Source organism: Zonotrichia leucophrys, chromosome 6, assembly GCF_028769735.1.
Source record: "Zonotrichia leucophrys gambelii isolate GWCS_2022_RI chromosome 6, RI_Zleu_2.0, whole genome shotgun sequence".
Taxonomy (NCBI): domain Eukaryota; kingdom Metazoa; phylum Chordata; class Aves; order Passeriformes; family Passerellidae; genus Zonotrichia; species Zonotrichia leucophrys.
Window position 1 is genome coordinate 11,786,941 of NC_088176.1, and position 15,841 is coordinate 11,802,781.

A 15,841-nucleotide genomic window follows, 5' to 3' on the forward strand; every position below is an offset into this window, starting at 1 on the left:
GACTGTCCAGGTATTGCTGTAACAAGAGCCATCTTGGGTGTCTTTATAGGGACTAGTCTAATCTCCAAATAAATGAGTCCATTCTTTCTGCCACCAGTTTCAGTTCAGAGGTATTTCTAGCAGAGATAAGAGCTCTAAGTAAATGTGTCTGAGAGTGATTTGATCTCTTATCTCCAAGTGAGACAGAGAGATAGGACTGAAGACAACATTTCAGTGAGTGATTTATTAGCCATTCCATTTCATAATAACTCATCAGGAACTGCATGAGAAGACAAGGGGGAATGGCTTCAAACTGAAAGAGGGCGGGCTTTAATAGATGTTAGGAAGAAATTCTTTACTTTGAGAGTGATGAGGCACTGGCACAGGTTGCCCAGAGAAGTTGTGGATACCCCATCACTGGAAGTGTTCCAGGCCAGAATGGATGGGACTTTCAACAACTTGGTCTAGTGCAAGGTGTCCCTCCCTATAGCAGGAGGTTGGAACTAGATGATCCTTGAGGTCCCTTTAATCCCAAACCATTTTGTGACTCTATAACTGAAGTGGTACTTAAAATACTACAACCTTTTTTAGTTATTTATACACCTCACAACAGGGCTTGAGGATTCCATTATCTTCCATCAATGTCTAAAAACAATATCTTTTGTCTTACTCAGAGCTCCAATCCTGTCTAAAATAGAATTTTAGTCCAGTACACTAGTGAACCAATCAGAGACATTTGGGAAGCAAAAGTCATACATCCCATGGCCCAGGGTGATTTATTAATGGAATGGCAGACTGGGATGGTTTATTCTGGTACCATACCATCTATGAACAATGAAATCTCTTCAAGGTGTTCTGTGAATGATCATGCTGTCAATCTATATTCCATTGGTTAAAATTTGTGTGGGCTGTAATCAGCTGACGTTTGAGGTCAGTTATGCCATGCTAACCTGGAGTTATTGAGTTGACTCTACAAGGGTAATTGAAATGTAAGTTGTTTGCCCTATAAACCTGCAGTGTATGCTAAGCCACAAGCCTGACCTTGTTGAAAACCACTTCTATCTGCTTGGTTTTTTCAGTGTCAGGGACATATGACACAACCATACTGAATACTGCCCTCCCTTCATACATGTGGTCCTCCACTCTGCCTGCTGGCTCTTCCCTTGGTGGATACCATAACAGCTCTTCCTTGATCAATGCCATGTCTCACTCTACAGGATCAGGTATGCTCCCTGGATTGCCCAGTTTTGAAGGATGGAACTATCCTGAAATTGGGTCAAAAGCATGTTTTTTTGCTCAGCACAAGCTAAAATGATGGAATAATCAAAATGGCAAGGGATATGCTTGAATTTTCTCTGGTTTTCTGTCATTTGGTGCTCTCTGCTTCTACACTGAATCTATCTCAAAATCCTTCTGTGTGAGATTTATTGTCCTGGCTCTGTGACTGTCATTAAATTTTGATGTCATCTTTGTAAAAGAGGTCAACCTCACATTCCCTATAAAAACCAGTTTAGATTCAAACTAATATTGGATTATCCTGGCCCGTTGTAAGAATGGCTCATATACTAAAGATATTATAAGTAAGTTTTGTGTGTTCTTACACCTGGTGAGGCCCATTTCTAAATGCCAGGGATTCCACATTCCCCAGCTGCAGAGAAAAACCACAAGAAGCTTTATGATGAAATATTATTTAAAGCTTTACTTTCTCTCACTGTCACATGATCTCATCTTGTCTGAGGCAGGATTTTTTGCCTGTGTCAGTTCAGTAAAAGGGTGATTATTATTATTATTGTCAAGATTTTTCCTCTGTGCAATTATTGTGCATTATCATTAGTTGCATTTCCAAGTTGACTTTTAATTTCTGGGACTGTGCCATTGACCTTTGGGTGCTAGATTTGAGAGCAGTAATAACATTTCACTTCTTTTTGCAGTTTTTGGTGTTCCAAATAACCTGGCTCCCAGCAATCATACTCTGAATGCAGGCCTGAGCTCTTCCTCTACAGGTCAGATTTTTGTTCCTTTCACACTTTGACAGCACTGCATTTCTGGCACTGACAACTACAGTGCAATAATACCAATATACCAGTTTCTCTCCTATCCCTCATCTGAGTGTCAGCAGCTCTTTTCCCCACCTGCAGAAATGTCCATGCAGCCAAGAGACCTCACAATGTAACTCGAGATGATGTTTTAAAATGGTTGCCATGATTGTCCTGAGCCAACAATAACAATACAGCAAGGTGAACTAAGTTACAAGACATTTTGTTGTAAGGCCTGTGGTGCTTCCAGAAAGCTGGTGAAATTTATTGGGAGAGATCATTATTTTTGTGTCACTGGTTTTGTTTGGGTTTTAACCAGAATGCCACCTGCACTGCAGGACTCATATAACCCTCATTGCAATGCTTTTCTTTGCAGTATTTGGAGTTCAAAACAACCTGTCTCCAAGCTCTTCTTCTGCAACCCAGAATGCTACAGCAGTCTCTGCAAGTCAGCAACAAAGTAAGCCTAGAGAAAGTGTGAGGGTCACCAATGTGTGCTTCCTTCTCCCACCTTTTCTGTAGTGATTAGAAGGTTCATCTTGACAGAGGCCTCCTCATCACTTTCTTGTGTGGCACAGTGTGGTATGAAGAGATATTGAGGGACATTTCCTCTGCTGTGCATGTGCAGGAACAGCTCCCAGTGCTGATGCAGAAATTTGCTTGCTGGGGAAACCCTTGGTTATTTGAGTTGTCCTAGGAACACTGAATGAGAACAGATTTTCTAAATATTTTGATGTGTGTAGATCCCTTGTTATCCTTCATCTCAGTCATTGTTGAATTTCTTCTTTGCAGCATATGGGATGAAGAACACTTCTCAGAGCAACACCATGGCAAGTACTGGTGTGTCTGCCTCAGCAGGTGAGTCTGTCATTCACAGGTGTTTAGGCATGGCCTCGTACAAGCATATCATAAAAATGATATGTTAGAGACTCAGTAAGTGACACTCAGGTGCATAACTTGTCACTAGCCAAGTCTCCTACCAGTACCTTTCTAAAAAGAGAGTCAGAATCTAAGAATGAGCAAATGAACTTGTCTGATTCAGTTCTCTGCAATAATTTGGATTGTTTAATTCTGAGCTATTTCAGCTCAGGAAGCTGGATAGAAGATGACATGTGTGAAATTGTACTTTATTTAAAGCCAAAACATTTGCCATGTTGCTCTTAAAAATAATTTTTCAGTTGTACCAGTTTCAGCTTCAACCACTCAAAAATAAAGGAATTGACTTATACATGACCAGAATATGTTTTTTTTAATGAGAGAAGCCCTTTGTCCTTGAACAGTCAGGATTCATCCTTTCCAGTTCTTTTCTGCAATTCTGAGAGTTACAAACTGCACATTTTTTTTCTCTGTATGTAAAGAAAGCCAAGTTTGCCTTGTAATCCAAGGACTCCCAAAGACAAGGCTTAAAAATAGATGTGAAGACCACAGAAGTTATGATAACATTTCTAATAAAGGTTTACTCCAGGTTCTGCTAGAGTAATGGAATGAGTTTCTCTGACTCCACAGGAAGTGTGCTTGAGGAGCAAAGAGCTCATTGAGCAAATCACTTCTACATATGATTGAATTCCAGATGTTCCCCATTTCTGGCAGCAGGGCCTCCCCAGCTAGTGAAATGCACATCTCCGAAGAAACCTAATGACATGCACAGCTGTCCTGTTACCTTTAGTGCCCAGTATCTTACAAGGCTCTTTTTGTACTGGCAACCCCAATCACAATGTGACCGCCTGTTTTTATGAACAGAAGTGATGTGGCTTGTAGTTATGGGCTCAATGGCCCACACTCATCTCCTCTCTACCATCTGTTACTAATATTGCAGGAGGAACTGCTGTGAGCTCCCAGGGAGACGACATTCTGCGCAAAGACTGCAAGTTCCTGCTGCTGGAGAAGGAGAAGGCACCTGCAAAGGAGATGGAGCTCTTGGTCATGACAAAGGACACTGGCAAAGTCTTTAGTGCTTCTAACACTGGCCTTAGTGGAGGTAACATCCCTCGTTCAGGACACGTGGTTATTTTGAGGGCACAGAAACTGATCATAAGGGAAGTTCAATGTTCAGGGCACTACACCTAACTTGTACATCATACAAGAACCTCTGACAGGCAGGCAGCTTTTAACCATGCCAGCTGAAACCTGGGTCTGGCTTTTGCTTTTGAAGCTCCAGAGTGTGCCTTGGGATATTTCACAAAGCTCAGAGTTTTGAGAGAAAAAAAAACTAGATCTGGTTTAGACAGGGAGAGCTATTGTGTCTTCCCAAGAAAAATACCCCTTTACCAATGAAAGAAGATTGGCCTGGTTTAACTTCTGGTGTAATGTTTCTAATTATATTCGGGTCCTGTTCAGGATCTTTTGGAGAAGACACTTTGAAGAAAGAGAAGCAGGGATTTTCCTCCTCTTATACTACAGATACTGGCCTAAAATCAGATGCAAATGGTAAGAATTTGTTCCTGTGGAAGTGCAACACAACTTTCTCCTTCTGCCTCCATTACTACCTTCCCTTTCAAGCCCACACTCTAAATTTTGTCATGCACAGAAAGACTCGTAAAACTTCTTTTACTGTTTTTAAAACAGGGGGGCTGAAATCCATGCCAAAACGGGACAAAGAAACTTATGCAGGTAAGTGATGCCACTCAGACTTTCATTGGAAGAAGCACCAAAGCACAGTACACAAAAAAAGCAATTGTTCTTGAGGGACATGAGTGGTCTCTGAGCAATGAATCAGAGAGAGGGAGGGAATCTTCAGGAGGCTACCAGAGAAATTGGTACCAGTGATTTGATTGTAGATAAGTGGACAGTTGGGTTATTTTTTCATGACTAGAGAAAATCAGATAGCTGACAGTCCAGCTGTGTCCTGCTACTGGGACAGATTTATGGGGAAGAGAGGGTCAGACAGACCATGCTGGCTATGGCTGTCATTTATGGCTCAGATCTGTACAAAAAATTCACGCTCATGTGATCATGTTTTCCAGCTGTTATTTTAAAATACACTGAGTGTTTTTGTCCCCTATTTGAATTCCCTTTGGAAATACTGTTCCCAACTTCCACAGGGCCTAGAATTACACTCACCATGTGCACAGAGTGGCATAAAGATTTTTTCCATAGCCCTTTATATAATGGATCAGGCCTTGATGTCCTTATTGTAAGAGATTCTTAACTCTAAAGTCAAGGAACTCTTCATTAACCAGGAGATTCTTCCTTCCCTTTTCCAGAAATACGAAGTGGTGATGCAGGAGGTGCAATTGGATCAGCACCATCCTGGTGTCCTTGTGGTTCCTGCTGTAGCTGGTGGAAATGGCTCCTGGGTTTGCTTCTGGCCTGGTTGTTCCTCCTTGGATTGCTTTTTGGACTCATTGCTCTGGGTAAGAGATAACTGAGGAAAAAATGTTGAATGATATAGAATGACAGAGGGTTTAAGCTGGGAACAAGCCCAAGCACCAGAGATACCAAGTCAGAGAACTGAGGGAAACATTCAGCTTGATGGTGACTTGCCACTGAGATATTACAAATGGACAGAAAGAATGGATAAGGAATACAGTCTTTGTTGGGGAGTTATATAGTCTTGGGGTGAGTAGGATAGCAAAGCTTCTGAGGTCTACTGCTCCAAAACTGACAGATTCCAAAGCTGTCATTTAAATTCCAGATATCCCTTCTGGGGAAAAAAAAGAATTCTGCAAAATTCAGTGGCCATAGCTACATGACAGTGTTGCCATGTTCCTGTGATAGCATGAGGTGTTTCAGGCATGCATATCTGGCAACATGTTCCCTAGCATTTTCCTTTAACCTTCCAGCTGAAGAAGTGAGAAAGCTGAAATCTCGTGTGGAAGACCTGGAAAGAATCAATGGTGGCCTCCTGGCAATCAACCAAGGGAATTCAAAAATAGAAAAGGATGTTTCAAGAGTAGATTTTCTTCATGGTAGCTCACTCTCCTCAACCTTCCCATATGAAAATGAAGAGTCAGTCTGGTTGATGGTGAAGAGCAGACTGAATAAGGAAATAGAACGAGGTGAGCAGAGTCATAAAATGAGCCCATACCTTATTTCTCATGCTACTTTTGTTAGCAGGAGAAAGGTGATTTACTTCTGTCTAGCACATGATGGAAAGAGATGAACAACAGTGCAGCCAACATTCTCCCATCTTTAGAAATTTCATGTATTTGTGAAAACAAATTTACTGAGGAAACTCACAAAACATACTGTTCTGCCTGTGGCCTGAAAGCCAAATAGAAGTATCCTTGTTCTTGAAATGAGTATCTGCTGTGCTGTATAATGAGTTCTAACAGCCCCTTCACTTCCTCTTACAGGCTACTTCCGAGGGGAGAGAGGAGAACGTGGTGAGAAAGGTACAGCCATACAGTCCTTCTCTTCCCCTGTCCAATTCCTTGGCTCTGGCAATGCACAATTTTGTAGAAGACAAAATGAATGACATGCATGTCTCTTGATTCAATTTTTTTTTTTTTTTTCACTTTTCTCAGGTGACATGGGAATACAAGGTCCCAAAGGTGAGTTTGGAGTTACCTTCTTTCTCAGGTAGATTGGCAGCCTGTCATAGGGCCCGGGTAGAAAATGGTATTTTGTGACTCCAACATGTGGAGAAGCTGATGCCAGTTATCTGTTAGTTCAGATATTGTTGTGAAGGTTGGGGTTTTTCTCCTGTTTTCTGGTCAAAGAAAACAGGAGATCTCACTGTGAATCTAGAAGCTCCTTTTGCCTGGATGAAAGTCATTCCTGAAGCCAGGCTCTACCTGGTTTAATCAGAGAGTGCTTCAGTGCCCAGAGGGTTTTGCATGGTGTGAATGATTCAATTATTTACATGAATTCAAGGGAGACAATTGCTGGGGGCCCTAGAACTTGTAAATATTCCAGGAACATAAACTTCTTTTTATGAGGGTGAGGGTTAGCCAAAGTGACAAAAAGAGAAAATTTATTCCCCACTGACTGTCTCTTTGTTTCTGTCTACAGGTGATCGAGGACTTCCTGGTGTCCCAGGTGGGCTATAGTTCAATTCCCCTTTAAGGGAGGACATTTGTTTATATTACTGTGGGCAAGAACAAATTCAGCACTTTCTTGCAAAATTCCTTGAACTTAGCTCAAGGTGGTTCTCTGAAGAGTCAATATTTAGCATAGATTAAGTCACTTGATTAATACCTTGGTGCTGAGCTACAGACACAGCTCAGAGACTTGGTTACAAGCAAAGCCTTGGCCAGACTTCCCCTTAGTTGGACATGCTGAATTTGTGAAGATTCTAGTCCAGCACTGAAAGAGTCCTGCAGCTGCATAAATACTTGGCTCAGCTTTCCTGTGCTTTTATATGTATTGTGTTCTTCTAAAGAGATAAAGTACCCACCTTATGATTATTATATTCTTTACCCCATAGAATTAATCTCTCCAGGCTTGAGATTTCCCTAAGTTGCATGTTATTGTTTTATGGTACATAGTCAAGAACTCTGAAAGCTTACTGTGTTTTCTTTCCAGGCATTCCTGGTCCAATTGGGCATGCAGGACCAGAAGGACCAAAAGGCCAGAAGGGAAGCATGGGTGAGCATCTCTGTCAGTGCTGAGTCATTCACAACTGACTGACACATGGCACAGGACTACAGACACCTGGCTGTGTGATCATTGATTTCCCCAGTGGAGCCAGCCATGGATCCTTTTGCCCAAGGCCTCCCTCCCATAGACATCTGTTGTTACAAGGCATTTCTTTCCTGTAGGTGAGCCTGGCATGGAAGGTCCCATGGGACAAAGAGGTAGAGAAGGGTTGCCAGGGCCTCGAGGGGAACCAGGACCACCTGGATTTGGAGAAAAAGGAGACAGAGGTAGGAACCAAGTATCTTGTTGTTGGATAAGACAGAGAAGGACAAAAGCAAGAGTTTGGTCCTGATTAATAGAACACCTCAGTGATAAAATTTGATTTCACTATTCAAATCCAGATTTCATATCTATACATTTCCCAGCACAGGTTAATATGTCCTTAGGGATTATTTTTTTGTCAGACTTATAATGGATAAACAAGGATTGCTTTGGTTTCCCAGATCTTACAGTCAAGTCTGAGTCTGACAGAACCAAAATAACTTCACTATCAAGGTTATCTTCTTCCCTGTTATCCAGATCATCAAAGCTGGGCAATTTGTCTTGCTAAAGCCCAGAGAGCTCATATTCTTCTCTTGGACAGTGCATATCTATTTGGATGTTTTGAACTGATGAGCAGATTATTCATGACACTTACCAGAGAAAGAATAACAGTAGATAGGATAATGGAAAAATGGGACCATGGCTCTATTCTACCATGTCTATTCATGCTCTTCTTTTGCAGGTGCTATTGGTGAGCCAGGTCCTCCAGGGCCACCTGGACCCCCAGGTTCTACTGGCCTAAAAGGTAAATGTGAAAACGGAGAGAGAACACCTAACAGAGAGGTTAGGAGTAAATGGGCACCCCAGCTGTCCCATTTCACTTGTGTTGCTCTGCAGTAACCAGAAAAGTGAACTAATAGTCTGAAGCACATATCTCAGCATCTCAGCTGAGATAGATGGCTTGGGTCTCTTTACTTAAGTGGAAAATATTTCTTCAATGTCACAAGGACTACGTTCTCTAAATTTATTGTCCTGGTTTTGAGAATGCCAGTAATGCAAATTCTTCTAGTGGTTGGGGAACTTCCAATCCACTAAACACCTCTTGGGTTGTGGATGCTGTTGTACAAACTGAAAGCAATTTGATAATTTTCTAATTGTGGTGTTACTAAAAGAAAATCCATGTTCCTTACAGGTTTGATGGGTTCTCCAGGCCCACAAGGTCCTCCAGGTGAGTGCTGTATTACTTTGCTGTGGCATCTAAAGACTGAAGAGAAAAAAACCAGAGTGACAGAGTGACAGCTTCTCATAGTTTTTCAGCTTCAGTGATGCATTGTGGTGAGTGGGATGAATGAAAAACCCCCATCTCATTTTTCTGCAGGTTCTCCTGGCCTACAAGGATTTAGAGGTGAAGTAGGACTCCCAGGTCCTAAAGGTAACTTTCTCTTCTTCCTGGCAATTAAAGCAGCACTAGCTGAGGTGCTTTTCTAGCACTGTTCTGAGCAGCAGATGTCATCTGACCGTGTCACGTTTTGATTCTGTGGGCAAAGAAAAGCATAAGACTGAAGAAAAGGGAGGCAAACCAAAATTAGTCAGTGATTGCTAGCAAATATTGAGAAATGCAGAAGACACAGAGGTAACATAGCAGTCTAAGAGAGGAAAAACAGTTGTGTGGATGGAGCTGTGTTAAAGGGAAAGAATTTCCAGTTTGAGTTTGTCTGGTAACACAGAATCTCTATTTCCCTTGATGCATTAAATGCCTTTCCCTCATGATTTGTTACTACCATTGTTCAATCACCCATATCTCTTTCAGGTGAAAAAGGAGCCATTGGACCCCCTGGACCCAAAGGTATGTTGACCAATTAGGTATTCTTTTGTGGCTAATTTTCTTTAGATTCCTTTAGATATGGATACTGTCAATGGGTTTTATCCTTATCCATCTTTGGCTTTTTCTTCTGTGCTCTTGTCAGAAAGCAGACTTTATGTTCTCTGATGGAAACATTTTAAAATGAAGCAATCTCACAGAATTTGTCCCTTTTTTTCTGCCACAGGTGATCAGGGTGAGAAGGGTTCTCGTGGAATGACAGGTCAGTGGATTGAAATACTGGGGTAATAGCCAACCTAATAAAAGCACAGCCCAGCCAATCCCAGTTAGCTTTCTGAAACACTATAGGGATGTTACTGATTATAGGAGTTTTATTTTTGCACCAAAATTATAAACAAATAGATCCCATTCTTGATTCCAGTAATCTTGGTAACAGTCTTTGTATTTAGCTTTAGGAAAGTCCTCCCTTACATGCCCTATATTCACATCACTTGAACATTTCTAATGCCCAGAGACAGTTGTGAATCATGAGGCCTGAACATCCTGTCAATGCTGGTTTTCAGTTGCAAAGCAGCAAATATTGCTGACAGAATTGTCCAAGAGTTTGGACAATTGTTTGATTCATTTTCATACTATTTTGCTACAGGTGAACCAGGCTCAAGAGGATTACCTGGACTTCCAGGAGAGCCAGGGGCTAAAGGACCTGCAGGTGGGTACCAGAAAGCAGCTGTATTTATATGGGAGGCAATGTCATTGCCACCCACATCGTGTTTCTGTGAGCACAGACAAGGATGGGAGTGAAATCATGCTTGTTGTGATCTAGGTCTTACCTTTGGACAGCTGTGGTTAGTCTGTACACTCAGAAAAAATGTCCTACAGTTAAGTTTTGAATGAATGCTTCCTGGACCTTCAGTGATGGCAACCAAGGTTTTTTGCAGATACAATGTGATGAAAAGCCACTCTCAGGGTTGGGGCTGTGCTCCACTTTGGAGGAAGGCAAGATAACAGTGGTACTGTTTCAGAAGTCCCTGACAATCTCTTTCTTTGGACAGGACAAGCTGGTCGTGATGGACAGCCAGGTGAAAGAGGTAAGGGCTTCCTTTGAGGTAGAAGTGCAGGTACTTTCTGATTTGGTAGGAGTTGATTTGTAAAAGGGGTGGGAGAAAGATGGCAGCAGATTCATGTTCTGAGATCTTCTGTCTCAGAACTGTAGAGTCAACCTGTAAACATGGAACGGAGACATATAATGGAGCAGGCTGTAAACTTGTGACAGAGTTACCTCTCTACAGAACTCTTCTGTCATTGATGTTCCCCTCCAGACACTGATGCTGGAGATGGCCACTTGGCTGTGAGAATACAATGGGTAGAAAGTGCTGCAGGACAGCTAGGCTTGAATGGATTTGTAGATTGTATGTCAGTGTCTTCTGTCTCATTAATGGTGATTATATCCCTAGGTGAACCGGGTCTTATGGGAATGCCAGGTGCCAGAGGCCCTCCAGGACCCACTGGAGATGCTGGAGAGCCAGGTAAAAGCATAGAGAGAACAAAAATGCTTTTTGCTCAGTCAGGAATGCTGATGTATTTGCCAATTTCCAGTCTTAATTTGAATTCATGTCTGGCAGAGGATCTCTGTATTCTTAAGGTGGTGATGAAAGGAAAATACATAGAGAATCTAGACCCTTTATGATCCCAAAATTGCCCACAGTGCAAACATCAGCTGCTATGAGCTGATTTACATACCAGTTGCTAGGCCAGTTTCCACCACTTTGAGAATTTTGTGCTATAATTTCACATAAGTGGAATCTTTTTCTCCCTGTCTGTCCTTTTCCCATATGAAATTTTTTAGACATCTTAAGAGTTTTTGCCTTTTTCTGACAGGTCTTACAGGACCCCAAGGACCACCAGGTAGGCTTTTTCATATTCCAGTATATCAATGACACACTTTAATTCGAGTTCAAAAACCCTTGTAATTTTCCCTCTGTGGTACTCAGGATTTCCAGAGTGATATCCCAAGACTTCCACATCTCCTTTGGCTTTTGAGACCGGATTTGTGCAAGATGTGTGATTTTTGAGCAATGCAAGGCTTTTGAGTGTTGAGTTTTGCCTTTCCCCAAAACATAACATTTCAGTTCCCCATGCATCACTGAAAAGTTCCTCTAGTCAGCAGCAGAAACAGAAGGGAGAGGATGTGGCAATAGAGATATAAACAGAGGATGTGACATCTGTAAGCAGAGGTGGCTGGGGGGGACAGTTCAACGGGGAATTCATCCAGGAGCCTCAGGACAGGTAGCAGTATCTAGAAGATGCTACAGGTAAATCTGTGAAGCAGTGTCATCATCCAGGGAGCAGTGGCACCAGGGAAGCCCAAGGACACAACCGGCTCAGTCTGTTCCTCCACTGGCTTATAAAGTCCTCAAGAACCTGCTTATAAAGGCTGAAAGCTGGGGTCTTGAGTAGGGAGCTCCTTCTGTAAACTCACCCAGTGAAACAGCTGGGGTACCTGAAAAACATACAGCAAGCAATATTTGCACTAACTATTTTAAATTGTTTGTCTACCTCATATCAGGACTTCCAGGCAACCCCGGCCGACCAGGGGCTAAAGGTGAGTTTTGTTTCTTCCCTAATGCTCATTTTCTCTCTGAAGATTTCATTTTAGCAAGGATTAGCTGCTCCACTGACCAGTCCCTGGATCAACAGTGGCATCTAGTGGCTTTGGGAAGGGAAGGTTTGAGAAGCACGGTAGGCAAAGCTTCTCTGAGCATACACAGAGGGCAGTGGGGACATCTGCTGAGGGACTTGGCATGGCAGCTCTCCTCTGAGCAAACCTCTGAAGCCCGGTTCTGCCCTGAGCATGAGGTGCCTGCTGACTGCAGTGGAAGCTGTGTGCCTGCCTCAGATAAATCAAGCCATTGCCCGTGCTGGCAGATGTAGTGCTTGGAAAGCTGATCAGAGGGCTTCTCTGGATTAGCACAGCTCTCTTCCCCTGACCATCTAGTGCTGTGACTTCTCAGACAAGAGATAAAGGGCAGAAAGAACAGAAACGACATGCTTAATAGTACAATGTTATTGAGCCTATTATAGCACTTACCCACCCACCCCCCTAAAAAGAAGCTCAACTTTTTTACCTTTGTTTTCCTAGGAGAACCTGGAGCTCCAGGAAAAGTCATAAGTGCAGGTATGTAGTGCTGTGAGGGTCACACTTCTGATTTAGGAGGGTTTTCTCTGGGGTTTTGTTGTGCCTCCTCAATTCATCTTGATTGTATGTCAGACTTGTACTGAGCTCCCTGTGCTGGGAGAATGTATGTGCCATAGATGTGGTATTCCTTAAGCATAGATTTTTACACATTCACTGTGTAAATATAAGTGTAAAGATGTGTGAATATTAGTTTCTGTGTGCTAATCTATGTGTTTGTTTATCAGAGGGTTCATCAACTATTACTCTGCCAGGCCCACCAGGGCTCCCAGGCCCACCTGGCCCCCCTGGTCCTCCAGGTGTTCCAGGTGAGTACTGATGACTACAAAGTAGTGATAGGTCAAATCCAGGAACTAGGATCAAGCTCTTTCACTGCTCAGGAAAGCAGGCTTGTGTCTCATCCCTTTCCCAGCACTGTTGCTGAAATTAGGAAGTGCTTGTTTCCCAGTCTCAGCTTTGAGCTCAAGGCAGCAGAATTCCCAGTCAAGCATCTGTAAATCTTTCTCCCACACACACACTGGCTGTGCATGAGCTTGGGCCTCAGACTCCTCTGTCCAGTCACTCACTGCCCTCCAGCATGCTGCTGTCAGGCAGCAGAGTTCCTGAGCCCTAACTCTCATGGCACTTTCTGCCTGGAGCTAGTCCTGGAGCTGGTTTGGCAGAGGCAGTCTCAGTTTGCAGTATGGAATGTGAGAGGAGGGTTAGGCCTTTTGCATTCCATTTCTTTTGTGGTCAGTAGCATTCTGGTTATTTCCCCAATCCAAGAGGCACCAAGCATTTTAATTGCCACAGGATGGAAATTCAAGTAATATATGGGTTGTTGATTAATTCATACCCCACAGCAATTCCATTTGTTTGTGTAGAAAATACATTTTTTCATAGTCTCAGTTCTTATAAAAGTACTATTGATTATTTTCTGCTATTGTAAAATACAGCCAGTAAAATCTAATGAAATTTGGGTTTTTCCTTTGAAACTAGGTCCTGTTGGACCAGCTGGTCTCCCTGGACAGCAAGGTACCATTTTCCTTCAGCTTTGATTATGCTTCTTAAGAGAAAGGAATTCATTAGTTTTTCTTTGTTTCTAATTCTCTAAGCCCTTGGCTCATTCCCTCTCCCTTTTGTTCACAGATTTCTTCCTTTCAGTTCATTTTGTTGCACTATTTGGCTTAATTAATCTAGTAAAGAATTTTTATAATTTTTTGTTTTCCCAGGGGAAGAAGAAGGGTGGTAAGAGGGTGATAAGAGCCAGTGTAATGTGGATGCTGCAAATGTCTTTTTTTTCTTAAGCTATTTTTCCTGAAGGCTGGTATTTCTAAGGCACTCCTCAAGTGCTGTTGCCTTTCTGTGATAGGGGTTATAGTCCAGCTGGATGCCTCCTGCCATTTTGAAAGGCAGGAGAACAAACTAGAGCCAAATTGGGATTAATGTCACTGTGAAAGCACTGCCAGTTGGGCAGACATCTCTTAGGAAGGGCTTGAAGAGACCTGACCCCTAAGAACCTTTCTTAGCTGGTTTTCTCTGATCCTGTTAGAGCAAACTGGGCATAATTTCCACACTTGAATGCAATGTCCCTCAGATCTGGGACTGAGTTCATGCTCCCAGTTCTCATAAGAACAGTCTGAACCTCTTGTCAGAGTAGGTACAAAATGTCACCCTCTCTCAGTTACATAACTCCCTTTCTCTGTTTCTTTTTTTTTTTTTTCCTGGAAAAAGGTCCACGGGGTGAGAAAGGATCCCCAGGTGAAGCTGTGATAGAAACCATCAGAACAGAAGTCTCATCATTAGCATCTCAAAGTAAGCAGCCCTGCCTTTGCACTCCTTTGCCTGGAGGTGTGTCAGAGCTTCAAGGCCTGCTCACATCCACCAGGAGATGCCCCTAACTCTTTCTTCTCAATGTGGCATGGGGCGAGTATGTGTGTGTTATGGTGCCTCTGCAATGCCAGCTACCTCTTCTTTCCTCCTCATCTATGCATACTAAAGTCCTTTCAAAAGGAGGCAAAGGACATCAGGCCCACATCACAGAGAGGGAAGCTGAGGAATGGTGGCTGATGAGCTGCCACTAACAGGGGAGATACAGAGCTGAGAGCTTCCAGCCACTGAGTTCACACAGGGCAGTTCCCTGTGCAATATGAGCGTGGAGCCATCTGTAAGATGAGAACCAGTTTGAAAAGGCATGTTAATCTAAGCAACAGAATAATCTCTCTTCAAATTAAATGATGAATTCACATGAGAGCAAATAAATTTTAAGGTTAAAAAAATGTAACATTTTGTAAAAATTTTAAAATTTTAAGATGAAAATAAGTGGAGCTGAACAGAATAGTTTAGTGACATCCCAGGAAAAGCACTTGCTCTGTGCAACACTGTTAGAGCAGTTGCTATTCCTTAGAGTCTTAGAGTTGCTATTCCTAGGGTCTGGGACATCTGCAAGTTTGCAGCAAGGTAGATGAGGACATAAAATTATAAATGATCCTTGCCTGATCACCAGCTGAATGGGGCCATGTAGTTTCAGACCATGCTTCAGTATTGTCCAGTTCCCCATTCAGGTGTCCTGGATCACAGCATTCCTGAACTTTGAGTTTGTGCCTCAGCTTGGAGGTGAGAGTACATCACACAGTACAATCAAGATAACACAGTGCAGCTGCTTGATAAATAATTTCTGTGTTGTGTTCTCCTCCCAAAATTTCTCTACTCTTATAAAGAATCTTTCCTCTCCTTGAAGTTCTTTCCCTCCTTCTTTAGCTTTTGGTCCTTTGCTCTTTCTCTCAACAACCATTACTCTCCTCCCTGTTTCCAATATCCTACTCAGAGCTGTATTTTGCTTCATGTCTTACCAAACACATCTCTCCTCTCCCTCCTCTGCTTCATCCTGGTCTTACATAGGTCACTCAGGTCCCATCTTAGTCCACCTTTGATTGTAAGAGCTTCTAGCAGCAATATATTGACAGTTTCCATAGCAGCACTTGCTCCATAGCAACAATTTTCCCTTCTTTGTGTTTTTCTTTTGCACAGTGCTGGGAGAGCTACAAGGGCGAGCAGGACCGCCAGGTCCCCCTGGACCACCAGGTGTGTAATGTACAGAGCTCAGCCCCTAAGCATGGAATGCTGACACAGCATGGCATGTATCTGAGCCATGCAATTTGCTGAGTAAATGTTTCTAATACCCCTGTTTCATCTGTCATCAGGTGAATCTGTGCAGGGACCCCCTGGACCTCGTGGTCCCCCAGGTAAGAGTTTGTTCCTCTGAAACCC

The 15,841-nt window shown here is 42.7% G+C and overlaps 1 protein-coding gene across 1 annotated transcript in view; it reads left to right on the forward strand.

The window, feature by feature from the left end:
* Nucleotides 1–15,841, forward strand: part of COL17A1 (collagen type XVII alpha 1 chain) — a 56,307-nt gene that overhangs the window by 31,046 nt on the left and 9,420 nt on the right. Inside the window, exons 10-39 of the mRNA XM_064716425.1 lie at nt 1,059–1,202; nt 1,911–1,982; nt 2,392–2,475; nt 2,808–2,873; nt 3,832–3,993; nt 4,353–4,442; nt 4,581–4,625; nt 5,219–5,368; nt 5,798–6,013; nt 6,311–6,349; nt 6,482–6,508; nt 6,969–6,995; nt 7,482–7,544; nt 7,718–7,822; nt 8,320–8,382; nt 8,770–8,805; nt 8,956–9,009; nt 9,388–9,423; nt 9,626–9,661; nt 10,046–10,108; nt 10,452–10,487; nt 10,854–10,925; nt 11,278–11,304; nt 11,966–12,001; nt 12,539–12,574; nt 12,820–12,900; nt 13,571–13,606; nt 14,306–14,386; nt 15,602–15,655; nt 15,775–15,816. Coding sequence (XP_064572495.1) covers nt 1,059–1,202; nt 1,911–1,982; nt 2,392–2,475; nt 2,808–2,873; nt 3,832–3,993; nt 4,353–4,442; nt 4,581–4,625; nt 5,219–5,368; nt 5,798–6,013; nt 6,311–6,349; nt 6,482–6,508; nt 6,969–6,995; nt 7,482–7,544; nt 7,718–7,822; nt 8,320–8,382; nt 8,770–8,805; nt 8,956–9,009; nt 9,388–9,423; nt 9,626–9,661; nt 10,046–10,108; nt 10,452–10,487; nt 10,854–10,925; nt 11,278–11,304; nt 11,966–12,001; nt 12,539–12,574; nt 12,820–12,900; nt 13,571–13,606; nt 14,306–14,386; nt 15,602–15,655; nt 15,775–15,816 — 2,079 coding nt within the window. The remainder of the gene's footprint in view (nt 1–1,058; nt 1,203–1,910; nt 1,983–2,391; nt 2,476–2,807; nt 2,874–3,831; nt 3,994–4,352; nt 4,443–4,580; nt 4,626–5,218; nt 5,369–5,797; nt 6,014–6,310; nt 6,350–6,481; nt 6,509–6,968; nt 6,996–7,481; nt 7,545–7,717; nt 7,823–8,319; nt 8,383–8,769; nt 8,806–8,955; nt 9,010–9,387; nt 9,424–9,625; nt 9,662–10,045; nt 10,109–10,451; nt 10,488–10,853; nt 10,926–11,277; nt 11,305–11,965; nt 12,002–12,538; nt 12,575–12,819; nt 12,901–13,570; nt 13,607–14,305; nt 14,387–15,601; nt 15,656–15,774; nt 15,817–15,841) is intronic.